Genomic DNA, 15,750 nt, shown 5'->3' on the forward strand with positions numbered 1-15,750 from the left:
CCTTCACCTCAGAGGGACTGGGGATTGCGTGACTGCCCAACAGTGGACATTTCTTCAGCGGTAACTAGCTGGCAGGGTGAGAGAGATGAAAGGGCAAATACTCCTTTCAGCGACTAGGCTGTTTCCACCAACCACCCCATTAGGCGTCTGGTTAGAAGGTTCGTCAGCCCCTCGCAGTCTCTTCCCCCGTCGGTTCCCTCGTCCTACTACCGTCGTTTCTTTGCCCCCCCTTACTAAATTCAGACGTCCACCCCCTTTTCCCTCCCAAGGTGCAGCAGACCTTGCCGCTTTCCCCACGGAACATCCTCCCTGGCCCTTAATCTCTCTGCACTCCCGTTCCCGGTGCTTCTGTGCCGGTGCGACCCCTCCGTGGTGGAGCGGACAAATAGCCTCCACCCGGTGAAGACCGGCAGACTGCTGAGTTTGGGTCCGTTCTCTGAACGGCCGAGGGGGAGTTGGGAGAAGTGGGCGGCGAGCCAGCGTAGGGACGGCGAGGGGTCACCCGCCCCTGACCCCAAGGCAAGTGAACCCCTAAACCCTCCAGATCCAGCAGTTGTCTTCACAGATAGGGCTGCGGTGAAGTTGCATCCTCCATTTCTCTCGTTCCCGGCCGATGCCAAGATACACGGGGCCTCCCGGTTGCTCGCGGTCTGGGCCTTCCCTATCCCTCCCTTCTAGCCCAGTTCGCCTCCCCAGCCCGAACATCCCTACTCATCCTCGGCCTTTCCTACCTCTCGCACCTCTCCCCCTCACCCCACCCCAGGGGATTACAGCGACGCCATTGAGACTCTGCTCACAGCCATCGCTGTCATCAAACAGTCCCGCGTCGCCAATGACGAGCGCTGTCGGGTCCTCATCTCCTCCCTCAAGGACTGTCTTCATGGCATTGAAGCCAAGTCCTACAGCATGGGCGCCGGCGGGAGCTCTTCCAGGTGAGTGGTCCTCATCCCGATCCACGGGGGTCGGGGCACTCGCCCCAGCCCTGCGGCCATTTTGCCGGGTGTGGTCCGCCTCGTCCTCGACGGTGGTATTTATTGAGCGCTTACCGTGTGCAGAGCACTCTACTGAGCTCCTGGGAGAGTCTTCCTGCCGGGCCCGGCCAGGCCGGCTTCTGCCTCCCTCTCAGGACCTCTCGGGTACGGGATCCGTGGCACCACTTACCCGTTCAACGGGAAGGGACGGCCCTCATTAGACTTGCTGTCATGTTAATGGACAGCCTGGTGTATCTGGCGTTGCCTGAGACGCTAGAAGGGACACCTGTTGCTTCCTTTGTGGAGCCCACGTTTTGGTCAAGTGCTGGAATTAACACGGTTACAAAAGAAGGGTCTTGGGTGGGAAAAGCGGTTAATCCCTTAGGGGAGAACTGAAGGCAGAACCTTTCCCAACAGGAAAAGACACCGGTCTCGGGAGCGGTCACCCAGTCGGTCCCGGGAGAGCAGCCGGAGGCACCGGGACCTGCTCCACAACGAGGATCGGCATGAGGATTATTTCCAAGAAAGGAACCGGGAGCACGAGAGACACCGGGACAGAGAAAGGGACCGGCACCACTGAGAAAGGTGAGGAGATGGGGGTGGGCCTGGCTCCCGGGCCGGCTGGCTTCAGGGAAGGCCCGGCAGAGACAAATGGCTGCTCGCCCGGGCCCCGAGATGTCACCTCGGAGCTGCCCCTCGTCAGCTGGCTCCAGTCTCTTTGTCTGATTTTCCGTCAGGACGTTTTCCCGGTCGAGATAAAGTCGAGTAAAACCCGTGTACGTGTTCTCGGGGTAGCCATCCCCTCGCTTAAATTGGAGCGGCGCGGAGAGCTTCGATGATTGGGGGATGGTAAATAGGGCCTGGAAGAGAAGGGGAGAGAAATTGGCGTTAGGAGAATGGAGAAGAGAAGGCTGGGGGCTGACCACTTAGTGATGGATGTCCCGTGGAGGGGAGATTTGAAGAAGGGAGGTGGTAACTCGTAGTTTTTCTGACGAAGAAGAAAACATGTCCCGAAATCTCAGTAGATGGCGAGTATGCTGAACTGGCCATCTAGGAGGGCAACCAGGACTTTTGGTTGTCCCCGTTGGAGACGGATTGCTGGGCTGTTAAGGACATTGCTGACGTTCTTACGATAGCTGAGGAAGGTGGATGGTGACCGAAGTAGCCTTCAGGTCTCCTCCCAGTTGTACGGAAGCGCTCCGCAGAGGGGCTGTGCTTTGGAGAGGGAGAGGACTCCCCCACCCCAGACGCCCCGCTGAGTGTTTACTGGGTCGGGACAGTCACCACCACCGGGTCGTACGGCGGCTCCGCTCCCGGGCCGCACTCTCTCCGGCGCTCTGATCGGCGAGACATTTGAGTGGATTCTCGGAGGGAAAGGTGAGGGAGGACTCTTCCTCCCTGGGGTGCTGGAGATAGGATTCTGGATCGGGTAGACCTTTGTTCTGGCCCTGTGAGGTACTCTGTGTTCTTAGGCATTTGCCAAAGGTTGTCTCTGGTGGTGGTTGCAGGCTCCTCTGGCATGCAAGGTGCTGTTACGTATGTGGGTGGCCTTGGGAGGAGTTCGTACTTTCTGGCTCAGGTCCCAGTTGCTGTCTTATTCTGTTCTGAAAGCTGCTTCCCTTGCCTTCTGATGGGGCTGAAGCCCCACTGGGATCGCCACCTTGTTGGGAACGGGCCGCTCTCCCACGTATTCGCTGCCACGTCCCGAGCTTGGGGAGACGAGATATTTTAAAGCTGTGGGGGTCGGTCCATGTCTAATCCGTATCTCTCGGCTGGATGAAACCGCAGATCTTTTCAGGCCCAGCTTCGTTCTGTAAAAGAAACGGGATCCGGATCACGTTAATAAACCTCCGTCCCCGATGGCAAACAGGCCACGAACAAATTTTGTATTTCGGCGGGTTCGGCGGCCAGAGGGCCGTCCCGGAAAGCCTTTTCACCCCTTCTCTACTCTGTGTTTCCCTTGAATAACCTTTACCTCTGCCCCTTCTTAACCCTTGCCGGTGGCTACAAAGCTTTTCACCGTCTGAAGCGTGGAGCCGGGTTCGCGTGCGGCTTCAGGGATCAGGGAATTGGAACTCTTTCTTTGGCTCCTTCTTTTCTGCCTCCTTGGCAAAGCTTCACCTGGCAGAACAGTCCTGGTCCAGGCCCAGGTGGGGAAGGGGAATCGGGGCTGAGGCTTCCACGGTTTGGGCCCGTTCCCCGCTTCTCTTTGAGTTCACCGGAAGGCAGGTCCCCTAACCAGTTGATGTCCGGCCTTCCCATCTGGAAAAGGGAGACTAGAGGTTTCACCGCCTCCTGAGCATTTGTCTTTGAGGAGTCCCCTTTTTGCTTTTTTTTCCCCTTCTTTGTTTTTTGAGGAAAATGCCCCCCGCTCCACCCCCGCCCCCGCCGTGGCCACCGTGAGAGCCCGTTCACAAAGAGCTTACGAAGACAGAGCGGTGCCTGCCGCCGATGAGGCCTGCTCGCCGTGTCTCACGGCAACCGAACCCGAGTGTGGATGGCTCCGCCCATCATTGCCATCCTGCGTTGCCAAAACAAACCACCTGGCAGGATGTTATCCCTTTTCCTTTCCCCTTCTCAACAAAAACCCACCCGTAAAGCCCCGGGTAGACTTCAGAGCAGATCGGCGTCGGCTTCTTATGTATTAAAGAGACCGCGGTGCCTTTCAGAGGCACCCAGTGTCCGAATAGTCCAGATGGGTAAGGCGGTGAAAGGGGTCCCTTGTTTTCACGAGCACGCTATGGAAGTAACTGCCTTCCCACGACACTCACACGGGGTGAGGATACAGCAAGCATCTCTGAGCCGACAAGGTAACTACATTGTCATCATGTGGCTTGAGCAGCTTGCCCCAGTCCACTCTTCCCTAGTCGGTGGTTTGGCGCTCTCCGGCATTTTCTGTCTGGGGCCTGGTTAGGGGCCATCCTTAGCCGTGGCCCAATTAGTCCGTGGTATTTTTTGAGCGCTTACTGCGTGCAGAGCACCGGGCTACATGCCGTCCAGGGCTGCCACTCGGAGGAGGGGTTTCGAATCATCCCTAATTATAACCATAAAATGTCTCAGCAGTGCCTATTAGGGGGGAAAAAGTCACAGTCTGATTCGTGCCACTGGTCTGCTTCGTGTGTTTTAAATTGCTTTTTTCGGGGGGAGAATTTCCCTGGAAAATCCCTGCGTGACGTTCAGGGAGTCTGTAGGTCCAGGTCCACGCTTGTCACCTAACTAATACCCCTCCCTCCCACCCCCACTTCTTTCTCTGTCTCCATTTCTCTATGGAAAGACAAGCCCGCTCAGGAAGCAGTGTTTAAGCTGTCCAGATCTGACTGGCTCTCTTCACCCCGAGAACTGACACGTAGCTGTTCCCGTTATTATTTTCAGACCACACGTTTTCCTCGGATAGGCCGTTAGAGTTTAGCCGAGGCAGTCTGATTGTCCCGTTCTCCCCCGCCCAGCTCCATAGCCATTTTTTTTCAATCTTCCCACTTTAAGGCTTGTTCCCCATTTTCTCCAAACTGTTTCTATTCCTCTCTGCTTTCCTTAATTCCTGACACGAGCTCCCGTCCGTCCTCCGCAGCAGCGTCTACCAGCTCCAAGGACGTATGGGGTTCCTCACCCTGGGAAACACCGAGAGAACTCTTCGGTGATCAGATGGAAACCCCTGACTTGTGTTTTTCCCTCTGCTGTTCTCATTGCAGGAGTCTGGATTGGAAGTCAATTTTTTTTTAACGGACTTGCATCTCCTCACCTCGATCGGGACTAAAGGACGGAGGCCGCTCCACCCTCTCCCCCTTCCCCAAGCCCCTGACTCCCTCCAGCCACCCGGGGAATGAATGCCCGCTGCCCTACGAGACCGAAGAGGGCCCGGCTGCCCTCCCTAGCCCCGTCTGGGGCCCCGGCCCCGCCCCTGCTTGCCTGAGGAAAGACCGATAGACAGGGTGGGGTGGGCGGGAATGGGGAAGCGGTAGGTAGGGAATGTCTGGGCCCGAAGAGAAACGGTGCTCTGTCCATGAGAGGCTGCGGGTCTCTGACTTCCCGGCTCCCCGGGAGCAGCTCGGAGGTGGCACCGACGGGGAGCCTTCCGGCGGGCGGCCAAGAGAAAGCCGATGCTCTTAGGGAAGGGTTCGGAGAGGGGCACCAGGCTCGCGGGGGCCAACAGACAGTGAGTGAGTGAGTGTGTGAGTGAGTGCACGTCCAACTCTCCCCCTACTGCACTGCTCTGACCAAGCCTTCGGCCTCCCAGCCCCTCCTGCCCCACTGTCCCGCGTTGACGGTTCATTGCCCCAAATCTTCCAGAGTGACTCGTGACCCCTGCCTGCCCCTGTTGCCCTGGTGCCGCCCAGCCACCTGCGTGCGGGTCTTCCCTTGGCCCCTCAAGAACCCGTCAGGCCTCAGCGAGCTTGCCCCCGCCCCCCAAGCAGCGGGACACCCCCCCGCCACGCCACAGATAAAAGGTTCTCTCCAGGAGGGCTCAGCAGAGTTCCCCTTCCTCCCCCTCCCCCAGTTGTTCCAACGCCTTGGCTGCTTGTCACGCAATGCCCCCGTGCAAATGGACATTCTCTTAACTCCCAAGCTTCTGCCTGGCTTCTCCAAAGTCCCTTCCCCAACAGGGACTGCTTCCTTGCCGTGCGGGGGAGGCGCATTTGAGAGGCCAAGGTTCCTCGGCCTCGGCACCGGTGGCGAACCGTGTGATGTCCCACCGGCGGGACGGGGGACAAGAGGGGGAGGAAGTCAGGATGGAGAGGCCCGCCCACTGGCCACCAGCCCCTACGGTGACGCCTCTCGGAGGTGTGAGGGAGCGCCCGCCTCCCTCTGTTGCCGCCCTTTCCTTTCCCTTAGTCACCCTTTTAAAAATCATCAGAGTTCCCACTCTGAGGCCCCCTTCGGAGTGTGAGCACTCTAAGGCAGGGTATCCGCTCAGATCGGGACGTTCTTACCCCGGCAAAAGGGCGAGGGAGAAACCGGGCCCCAACCTCTATCTCCACTGTGACTCGGAACCACGGAGAACGCCATTCGGAGAGCCCGCTCCATTACCACGGCGCCTGGATTGGCATTCAGGTGCTGCCAACCAGAGAGGCTTTGCCCAGCGCATTGGGTCTTGTTAGGAGACGGAGAAGGCGGAACTCTCGGTCTCAGCAGCCGGGGCCCAGAGAGCCTGAGGGAACGAGGGAGGCCGGATCAGACTGTGCTCTCTTCCACCACACGTAAATATATTTCTGATACCGACCTTGGTCTGGCACTGAATGAATTTTCCCCCAGGGTCAGGGGGACACATTCCCTTGGGGCAGAGGGGAAGGGGTGGCGGCTTTCTCCCCTCATCCTCCTCCCATTCCCACCCGACCTCCATTTTTTCTGAGCGCGGCAGCTGCCGGCCAAGTGTTAAGTGGCGTGCTTATCCGAGCGAGCGGCTCCGGGTGTCTTTTTAAAACGTAGAGAAAAACCAAGTGAGGTGACAGTTGTTCAAGGAAAAAAAAAAATGTAAAATAACCAGAAACCTGTTTGCCCGGAGAAAGTTTGTGTTTTCTTTATCCGTTTGTTTTGTTTTTTACTTAATGACACGATTTTTAGTTTTATTTCCAGATAGTGGAAGAAGAAAAAAAAAAAGCCCTAAAAAAGCAGAAGGCCAAGGCCCCGTCCCCCTGTTGTCGGTGATTTGATTTGTTTGTCTCTTTCTGATAGGTTGGAAATTGTGTAATAAACTTGATGACGCTGTCAATCTTTTATACCGCATTGTATGTTTTTTTTTCCCTTTTGTAACAAAATATTTTAAATAATAAACGGGGTGCGAGCTGTTTTATGCAATGCGCATCGATAGATTTGTATTGGAGTGGTGGGAGGGACCGACGAGGGGTCGACCTCGGGGCCGGGAGGCTCTTGAGAACGGAGCCTTTGAGATGACTGCAAGCAATCGTGCCAGGTGCTGCTGTCTTGGCCGGGTTTGGGGATTTGGGGGTCCTTGGCCTTTCGGTTGGCACCTTGAGCTCTGGTCACGGTAACTGTCGGACGCAGACCCCGCTGCCCTTGTTCAAGATGGTGTTCCTAGGATAAAACTGCAATTCCCTTCTGAAGTAACCAAGACCGGAGAGAGAGGGGGACCTCTCTAAGCGGAACCTGTCTACCGGGGGAGGCCTTCCCCTGCCAAGCACCAGAAGTCTGGGCTCCACAGTTGGAAAGTGAGGAGGAGGTGGAGGGCGATCACAAACCCCTTGGTTGAGATGAAGTTCTCCGGGGCCGGAGGTGCATTTATCCGGCCTCGAGAAGACCCGGGTGACATCGGGCCGAAGAAATTGCTACCTCTGCACTGTTCAGCTGGCCCAGCTGGAGGGGGAGAAACGGCCCCTTGGGCCGAGTGAGCAATGACGTCCGAGATCGGGTCCGCGTGCCCAAGCATCACATCCCTGCAACCTCGCACCTCCTCCCCAGATCGGGTGGTGTCAACAGGAGGAAAGAAGGGCTTGCGAACAGTGCTCCGCACGGTAAGTGCTCAACAAACACCACTGATGATGAAGGGAAGGTGGGTCGAGGCTACTGAAGGTACAGGGCTTCTATCCAGGTGCAGCTCTAGGCGCCAAAGGTGAAAAACCTTTAAGGGGCTTTTTTTATCCTCCGCCACCTCCTCGTCTCCAGCTTTCTGGGAGCTGAGATCTGGAACGTGGCCTTCCTGCTTCACGTGTTGGACGCTGTAAGGGGAACCCATTCGCCCCACCTGAACGGCAGTTTGGTGTCAACGGCTGATTTTAAATCTGCCGGTTCTAACCCTGGGTTAAGGAAAACGCATGCTGGATTGGAGTACTCACCCATCCCGAGGCTGGGCAGGTGCAGGCCTGTGCACAGACCATTCCTTCAGACCGGGAGGCGGGGGAGTGGGGGGGAGGCGGCTCATCCAAACAGGCTCGCGGTGTGAATCGATGGGCCCTAATTCTCTACCGGTGTTCCGGTCAAAAGGGGGAGTGAAAACACACATTAGGGCAAAACTGAGTGTGCTCAAAATGCTAAGGAAGGGACTGGTAGTAGGACCTCTGGGTCACCTTCACCGGAAACGGTATTCCCGGGTTGACCTCAGTCTTGTTCTCACCCATCCTCGGCCACGATACGGCAACCGCTGCCCTATTTTTCCTTCGCGCGCATGCGCTACCCGAATCGCGCAATGAAAACACACGTTCTGACAGGCGTGACTCCTGGACTTGCCCGAACAGAGGTAGGCCGAAGTCCGCCTCTCTGACCGGCCCGATCCATCTGGAAAGTGGTCGGCTCTGCTCGGAAGACCATCTTCCCACCGTCCTGCCCTCTCTCAGCCCTGAGGAGGATCGCTCCAGGGAAAGCAGCAAAAGAGAGGACCTTCGTGGTGGAGAGGGCTTCGCCGACGGCAAGCCCGAGGGCCTCGGCTGCCGTTCACGGGCCGAGAAGGCAGAAATGGCAAACGGTGGGTGGACTGGGGCCCGTGGTGCTTTAGCTAGATGGACCTTCCAGACTGTCCTGGTTTCTGGAACCACTAGAGCTTCCCGGCACATCCGAAATGGAAAATGGAAATCACGACAGCGGTCTGCTAGGAGAGGATGAAGGGTATCTTTCTGCCGGTTTAGCTATTCCTCAGGCCTCGAGTGTAAATGAGGCTATTTACTGTAACGTTTGTTTAGTTCCCCAAGAACTGATTTTCAATCTGTTCCAGGGTCTCTCAGCCATCCTCTCCCCAACCCCCAAACCACAATCCATGGCACACTTCCTCCTCCAAAATAAAAAAAAAAAAAATCCTGGTATTCCACACGGGGTTAGAGGGGACATGCCACGCAAGAGGTGGAGAAGCTGGTGAACCCTAGCCAAACGGCTCCCAGGCTCTTGCCAGGAGCAGGGCCCGGGAGTGACCGCGGAGCTCCGAGCAGTTCCCCGTTGGGTTAGACCCAGTTGGCTCCCCCCAGGCACCCCCTACCCCCATGCCCCCCTTGCCATTTCCCGCCGCCACCTCCTCCCCAAAGCCGCACGTGTGTGTGGTAGCGACCGTGGGTGAGGAACTAGATCAAATTCCAATCTGACCCAGCCCCGAGTTTGGTTTGGTTTTCCGGGAAGCCGGAGTCCATGGCCGGGGGAGAGATGGGGGCTGGAACTGGGACCGGTTTGACCCCTCTGGCCGCTTTTCCCTGCCGTCCAGAGTCCGGCAGCTAGGGCCTCTGGGCCTCCTGCTCCTCTCCCTTACCCCTGAGGATCCTGCTCCCCAGTGGCAAAAGCCTTTGGACCTTACTGTGGGAGGGAAGCTGGGCTTTCCAGAGCTCTGTCTCAGGCCCTGGGGGCGGCCCTGCTGCTTTCTGCGTCGCTGAAGGGGACCGAGGCCGTCTGCATTGGCCTCTGGCCTCCTCCTCCTCCGCCTCCTGACTGGGTTTCCCCTCTACGATTGAACTGGCTTACCTTTGTGAATAAACTGGCTAGTTCAGGAGGGTCACAACTGGCTCCATCCTCAGTTAATTCTGATTGAGCAGCCAGAGAGGGAAAGGCACTGCACTAGTCCTCAGCTCTGGTGGAAAGAAAAGAAGAGGAACATGTCCTGTTCCTGATCGGCCTGTTACTGGCACTTCTGCTGGGCTGCAGCAGCGGCAGCACGGCACTTGCTGAGCGCCTACCGCGGGCGGGAACGCTGTACTAGGCGCTTGGGAACACACGGCACAAGTAAGAGCGGTGGTCTCTGCCCTCAACCAACTCGTAATCTGAGTGCCCACAACCTTTGGCGGTGCTTATTGACGTATTTTTTTATCCTCTATTATTTCCTCTTGAGTGTCTGCATGCAATCCCCCACCAAATACACACACACACACACACCAGCCCCCCACCCCTTCCACCCCCCCGACTCTCACTAGATTGTAAAGTCCTTAGGGTAAAGACCATGTTTACTAATTCTATTATACACTCCCAAGCACTTAGTCCAGGGCCCTACACAGAAGGCGCTCAATAAATACTATAAATCGACAGTCAAATGGCCATAGATAAAAATGACAGAAACAAAAGCGACCAATAAAGTGAAATAAATACGTAGATCTTATATGAGCGCTAAGATAGCAGGTGGGGGTGATGTGATCAGAGAGGAATCAGGGAATGCCTCAAGTAAGAGATGCTGTTTTGGGAGGGAAATCCACCCAAGGGGCAAGAGCAGTGGGTTAGAGACAGGAGGGTTGCGACAAGGGACAGTCAGAAAAGGGAAGCAAAGCGTGGGGGCTCAGGTGTAGCCTGAGAAGAGAGTGGTTCGGTGAGAGGGAAACAGCTGGTAAACAGCCTCGATTTACATGATGAGAAATGCGTAGCACCTAGAGGTTTTAGGGGTGAGCGATGAGTTCCCAACAGCTGAAGTTAGGAGGGAGAGGGAGGGAGAGACAGACCGGAGGAAAGGAGGTCAATAAAAATATGGTGACGGTACTCTAGCTGGGAGGTGATGGCTATTACGGTGGAGAGGGAGAGGAAAGATGAAGGATTTCAAGGTCAAAGAGGAAAAAAGGAGTCAAAGATGATATCGAGGTTGGGCGCCTCTAGGACCGAGAGGATGGTGGGGTGGCTGCCAATGATGGGAAAAGTAAGAGGAGCACGTTTGAGGGAAAAGATAAGGGGATCTTTTTTTTCATAGAAGGAATTTAAGGTTTTGGGGGTTAACGGGGGGCGGGAGAAGGTCCTGGGGCAGGAAGAGATAATCAATCAATCAGTGGTATTGAATGCTATCGTGTGCAGAGCGCTGTACTAAGCACTTGGGAAAGCACAACAACAGCAGAGCTGGTAGATACAATAGATAAGGGATTGTAAAAAGCACAGAGGAGAGGGCAGGATTGATTCGTGAGAGAATCTGCAAAGAGGCGATAACTGAAATCATGTGAATGGATGAGCTTCCCCAGAGAATCAATCACTCATTCGTACCTCCAAATGGAGCTCCATCTGGGAGAGGGACTCCAACCAGCCAACCTGATAAATGTGTATCTACACCAATGCTTGACACATGGTAAGCACTTAGCACTGACTCTGTGCTCCTGCAAAGACACCAACACAAACTGAGAAGTAGTCAGAGAGGCATTAAGAGACCTAGGAGAGTAGGTGGTCAGTTAAGCTCAGGCCGGAAAGTTTCTAATCTCAAAAGTTGTGATATGTTAAACACTTTATACCAAACACTTTACTAAGCGCTGGGGTAGACAGAAGATTATCAGGTTGGAAAGAGTCCCTGACCCACATACGGCTCACAGTCTAACAGGTTCTGAACCACCATTTTCATATGAGGAAATTGAGGCACAGAGACGTTGTGATAGCAGGCAAGTGGCAGAGCCAGGACTAGAACTCAAGTCCCCCGATTCTCAGTCCCGTGCTCTCTCCACTAGGCCTCACTGCTTTTTAAGAGGAGGAAATGGTCAACTGCAGTGGGGTTTGGGGTTAAGAGAACATAGAGCCCGCTAGATTTAGCCAGTTGGGAGTATCGCTGGAGACTGTGTAAGTGTAGCCTATTAGATGAAGGGGAAGAAATGCAGATTGCACGGGGGTGAGAAGAGAGTTAGTTAGTGAAGAGGGCATGGGGGCAGGAAGTGTTTCTGGGTACGTGTGTATCTAGCTCTATGAGGTGAATACACCCATTCTCTGAGGCGGAGGTTGTGAATCAACATAGTAAGGAAAAGTTGTGCTGCAGAGCCCCCATCCCCTCCCATGGACTCCCCACAAAGGCACCGAGCAGTTCATTTGTGACTGCGGCCTGCTGAGACCGAACAGGCTCAAGCTGCTTCCAACGCATGCTGGAAAACACGCATGAGAATGTGCGTGTGCGTGTGCGTAGTTGTCGATCATACTTGGAAAAGCCACGACTGTTGGTGAGGTTCACCTGAGGGCAGAGAGGTCAACCTGTTATTGTGCGGGGGTGAGAAAGGTGCGGGGATTTCTGGGAGGGGGCCAGCTAAACGGGACCATTTTAGGTGTTTCGAGCCCCGCCTGGCTGCCCCGAGGTCTAGCGGGAAAGCCGGGGTGAGAGAGGCTGGGCGTCCATTGCCCTCAGGGAGCGGCGCCTGTGCCAGAGGCACTCGTGTGGCCGAAGGGGCTAACGGGAGGTCTCCGGTCTCTGTGCCACGGCACCCCGCCGAGGACCGTCCTTCGTCCCCCCGCCCCCTGTCGTGTTTGTGCTTCCCGGAGGCCGGTGCTTTTTTCGCTTTAGCCTCCCGGTCTCACGATCCGGCCCGTGTGGAAGGACTCCAGTTAGGAAGGAGTGGTGGCTGGAAGATGGGGCCACGGCTGGAGAGGGTGGGAGGGTGGAGGGATGGGGGAACGCTTGACTGGAGGCAGAGGGGAAAGGCCTGGAGGAGGAGACCGGGAGGTTAAAGGCAGTGGGCAGAGACGGGAGGAGGGCAGCAGCAAGTTGGGCAGATGAGAGGAGATGGTGTCCTTGACCTCCCCCGCCACCAGGCTGAAGAGTTCTCTCCTTACGTGTCCAAATACGAAAGGATGATCGAAAGGCTGAATCCAACTCAACACTCCTCTCCCTGTTTCCCAACCTGGACCGGGGCCAGGTTGGAGGAGAAAGCCCTGGGTTGGGAGTTCCCTGCTGGGGTAATGGAGGTTTGACTCTCTTCGGGTGCTTACAGTCCATCTCCAGAAACCTCTGCCAGGCACGAGGGAAGCCAGAAGAGGCGGAGGGGATGAGCCGGGGATGGGGCCAGGAGCCCGTGGAGTTCCCCTTAGGGAAAGAAGGAGCGAGTCCCAGTGCTTAGCACAATCCTGGGCCCAGAATAAGTGCTTCATTCACATAGGATAGTTATCAAGGGAGAGTCAAGCAGGCCCGGCGTGGGGGCCGCTGGGAAGCTGTTTCTTGGATAAAGTTCCTTGCTGACATTGGATCTTTTTGGTTGTGCAGTGCTGGGCTTTTGGGGGTTTTTCTGACTCTGATTCGGGGGGCTTGACGGTGAAAGGCACTGAAGAAATGTGGATGGAGGGACTGGAGCCTTGAGAACCGAAATCACCCCGAGGTGCATTTGTTACTTAGCCTTTGGGCCTCGCTCCCTCCCCCCCACCCCCGGATGACCCGAGGTCGACGCGACTGCCATCGCACCCGGGCAGAGGCCCGACAAAGACCCGTGGTGGGTTGTGAAGTTTCCGAACGCTCAGCAGAAGCAGAAAGGAGCGGATGGGCTCTACCAGAGGATTTTCCCCCATCCCATCCCCAGAACCCCCAATTTGGCAGCAGCAGCAGCAGCAGCAGCGAGGATTTGCTTGAAGGATCCCCAGCCAAAGAGCAGAGACCTCCCCGCGGCCCCCCCCTGCCCCCCCCCATGCATATATATGGGAGGTCACTGCAGCAGGCCTCAAAGCGGGAGTTCCGATGATCTGTCCCAGCGGATGCCTCCGCACGTGGCGGGAGAACCAGGGACCCCGACCCTCTCCCCACCACCTCGACAGTCTGCTGCCAAACTAATTCCCCATCTGGGGAGAAGGTAAAGACACAGGGAGGTGGTGCGGGGCAGGCTGGGGAGAAGACGGGGGAATCGTGAGCCCCGATGACTCACGGTGGGATCCGACGCGGGCCACGCAGTCGACTGTATTTACGGAGCGCTGTCTCTGTGAGGAACGCTGTCATGAGCGCTTGGGAGAGGACGCTAGAAGAGACACTGAGGGGGGTTCTCGGAAAAGGCGGACTGCGGGGGTGAGGTGGGGGTGCTGGAGGGACAGAAAGGGGATGGGGGAGGCTCTCTTCAGGGAAAGGAGCAGGGAGTGGAGCAACGGCTAAGGTAAAGAAGCACAGGATGTGGGACGGAAGAGGAGGGAAGCCCTCTGGGACGAACACTGAAATACGTGATCCTCGACGGGCGGGAACCGCCCCTCTCAGAGGACCCCAGGCCCCGCCGCCAAGTCCCTGCCAGAGCCGGGCTCATGTCCCGGGAGGCAGAAACCTTCACGAGGCTCTGATGCCCGGGCCCTGCAGCCCACCCTGGGCTCCATTCATTCATTCAATCAATCGTATTTATCGAGCGCTTACGGAGTGCAGAGCACCGTACTAAGCGCCGCGGTACCCACGGGCCGCAGGACCCTTTCTACGGTTTCGGTAGGGCCCCCTGCCTTCCGGGGAGGAGGGGGTGGGGGGAGGGGTGTTAGTGCCACAAGGAAAAAAGTTACAGCCCCAATAGCGGAAAATAAATATTTATTGTAAAATAGTGCTTGTTGCGAGACAGAGTAGAAAAATAACACCGTGAGCTAGTGATCAAGTGAAGGAGGAGTTTGGTCTCTTCTCACTCCCGCCCCTTGGGAGGCCATAGAGCTGGTGGGGGGGAGGGGGGAGCACCCAATTGTGGGGGGCGATGTGTGTGTGTGTGTGTGTGTGTGTGAGAGAGAACCTGCTCACGGTGAGCTCACGCGTGGCACTGCACCCCGAGAGCACCCGCTTCGCCCCCTCCTCATCGCTCACAGCTTCCGGGAGCTCTGGGGAGGAAAGGAGGCCGAGCGGTGCCGGAGCCGGGATCCAAAAGGAGGAGAGTTTAGGCTCCGCAGGCCCGATCGGGCAGCGCCCCCCCCGGTCCCGCCCGAGGCCCAGCTCCCCTAGGGTGAGGGGGTGAAGGGCGGTCTGATGCTCACACTAGCCTAGAAGCACGCTGCACGGTGGCCCCGTCCTCGGGCTGCAGCCCAAAGGCCGGGGCTGGGAGCGATCGCGGAGGCGGCCCTGGCCCGTCCCACCCCGGGAGGCTGGGCCTGATCTTTCAAGTCACTCAGTGAAGCCGGCTGCTCCTCCGTTACTTCAATATCTATTGACACTAAAGACGTGAAGAGACCCAAAGGCTTCGTTACGGAGCGGCCACCGGTCTCGGCCGCCCTCCTCTGAAACCCGCCTGACCCCGGAGAAGCCAAGCGCCGGTCCCCCCGGGCTTCCACCTTCCGGCCGCCCCTTCTTTCCCCCACCGCCCGCTAGGCCCGCTCCTGGCGGCCCTGCCCCGGCCCAGGGAGGCGAATCGGCCCCGGGGAGGAGCGGCAATACCTGTAGAAGGTGACCAGGGTGAGCACTTGGAGCAGCATCTCGGAGCCGTAGAAGAGCAGCAGGATGGCGTTCATGACGGCCTCGAGGCGCAGCACGTAGGTCTGCAGCAGCAGGTAATACGAGGCCATCATGGCCGCCGGGAAGGTCAGGGCCAAGCTGATGCCCAGCGGCACCATCCTCTGGCAGAGGTTCCCCTTCGACCCTGTCACACACAGGCCCCGCAATCACCTCCGAGTGAGGTCCCGAATCCCGGCCCCCCCCGGCGCTCACTGCCCGGCCGGGAACGGGCATAGCTGGAGGCACCCGCCAGCCCTGGGGCCTGCGACGGAGAAACGGAAACTCGGCGCCTCCAAATTTCTGCCCCGGTTCCGACTCGGGAAATGGAGTCGTTAGCCGCCGGTCAATAACCGTACTAAGCGCTGGGGTGGAGACAAGCAAATCGGATTGCACACGGTCCCTGTTCGGCTCACGGTCTCAATCCCCATTTTACAGATGAGGTCCCTGAGGCCCAGGGAAGTGAAGCGACTTGCCCAAGGTCACACGGCAGATAAGTGGTGGAGCCGGGATTAGAACCCCAGACCTTCTGACTCCCAGGCCCGGGCTCTACCCGCTACGCCATGCTGCTTCAAGCAATCAAAGGTATTTACTGAGCGCTTACTCTGTGTGGAGCACTGTACAAGGCTTACTCTGTGCAGAAAGTACACTACAAATAGGGTTGGTAGGCATGGTCCCTGCCCCCAAGGAGCTTACACTCTAGCCTCGGATTTTAAGAGAAAGTCATGCGGTAGGAGTAGATTTAGGGCCCACACTGCTTGTGGGAATTGG

The 15,750-nt window shown here is 57.1% G+C and overlaps 2 protein-coding genes across 10 annotated transcripts in view; one reads left to right on the plus strand and one right to left on the minus strand.

Moving 5' to 3' along the window:
• Nucleotides 1-6,692, plus strand: part of CPSF7 (cleavage and polyadenylation specific factor 7) — a 20,369-nt gene extending 13,677 nt beyond the window's left edge. For 3 of the 5 annotated variants that reach the window (XM_029060817.2, XM_029060819.2, XM_029060818.2), the window contains 3 exons: nucleotides 764-932; nucleotides 1,389-1,556; nucleotides 4,661-6,685. In XM_029060817.2, the coding sequence (XP_028916650.1) occupies nucleotides 764-932; nucleotides 1,389-1,551 (332 nt within the window). In that variant the 3' untranslated portion in view covers nucleotides 1,552-1,556; nucleotides 4,661-6,685. Of the gene's footprint in view, nucleotides 1-763; nucleotides 933-1,388; nucleotides 1,557-4,660 lie in introns of all 5 variants that reach the window. The other 2 variants (XM_029060820.2, XM_029060821.2) reach the window with 1 other exon arrangement.
• TMEM216 (transmembrane protein 216) overlaps nucleotides 1,404-15,750 on the minus strand; it is a 23,006-nt gene continuing 8,659 nt past the window's right edge. For 2 of the 5 annotated variants that reach the window (XM_039911393.1, XM_039911395.1), the window contains 3 exons: nucleotides 14,926-15,127; nucleotides 2,103-2,782; nucleotides 1,404-1,831 (listed from right to left, as the gene is read on the minus strand). In XM_039911393.1, coding sequence (XP_039767327.1) covers nucleotides 2,566-2,782; nucleotides 14,926-15,127 — 419 coding nt within the window. In that variant the 3' untranslated portion in view covers nucleotides 1,404-1,831; nucleotides 2,103-2,565. Of the gene's footprint in view, nucleotides 2,783-9,383; nucleotides 9,469-14,080; nucleotides 14,705-14,925; nucleotides 15,128-15,750 lie in introns of those variants that run through there. The other 3 variants (XM_039911394.1, XM_039911397.1, XM_039911396.1) reach the window with 3 other exon arrangements.

The sequence above is a fragment of the Ornithorhynchus anatinus genome, chromosome 3, assembly GCF_004115215.2.
Source record: "Ornithorhynchus anatinus isolate Pmale09 chromosome 3, mOrnAna1.pri.v4, whole genome shotgun sequence".
In the NCBI taxonomy this organism is placed as follows: Eukaryota; Metazoa; Chordata; class Mammalia; order Monotremata; family Ornithorhynchidae; genus Ornithorhynchus; species Ornithorhynchus anatinus.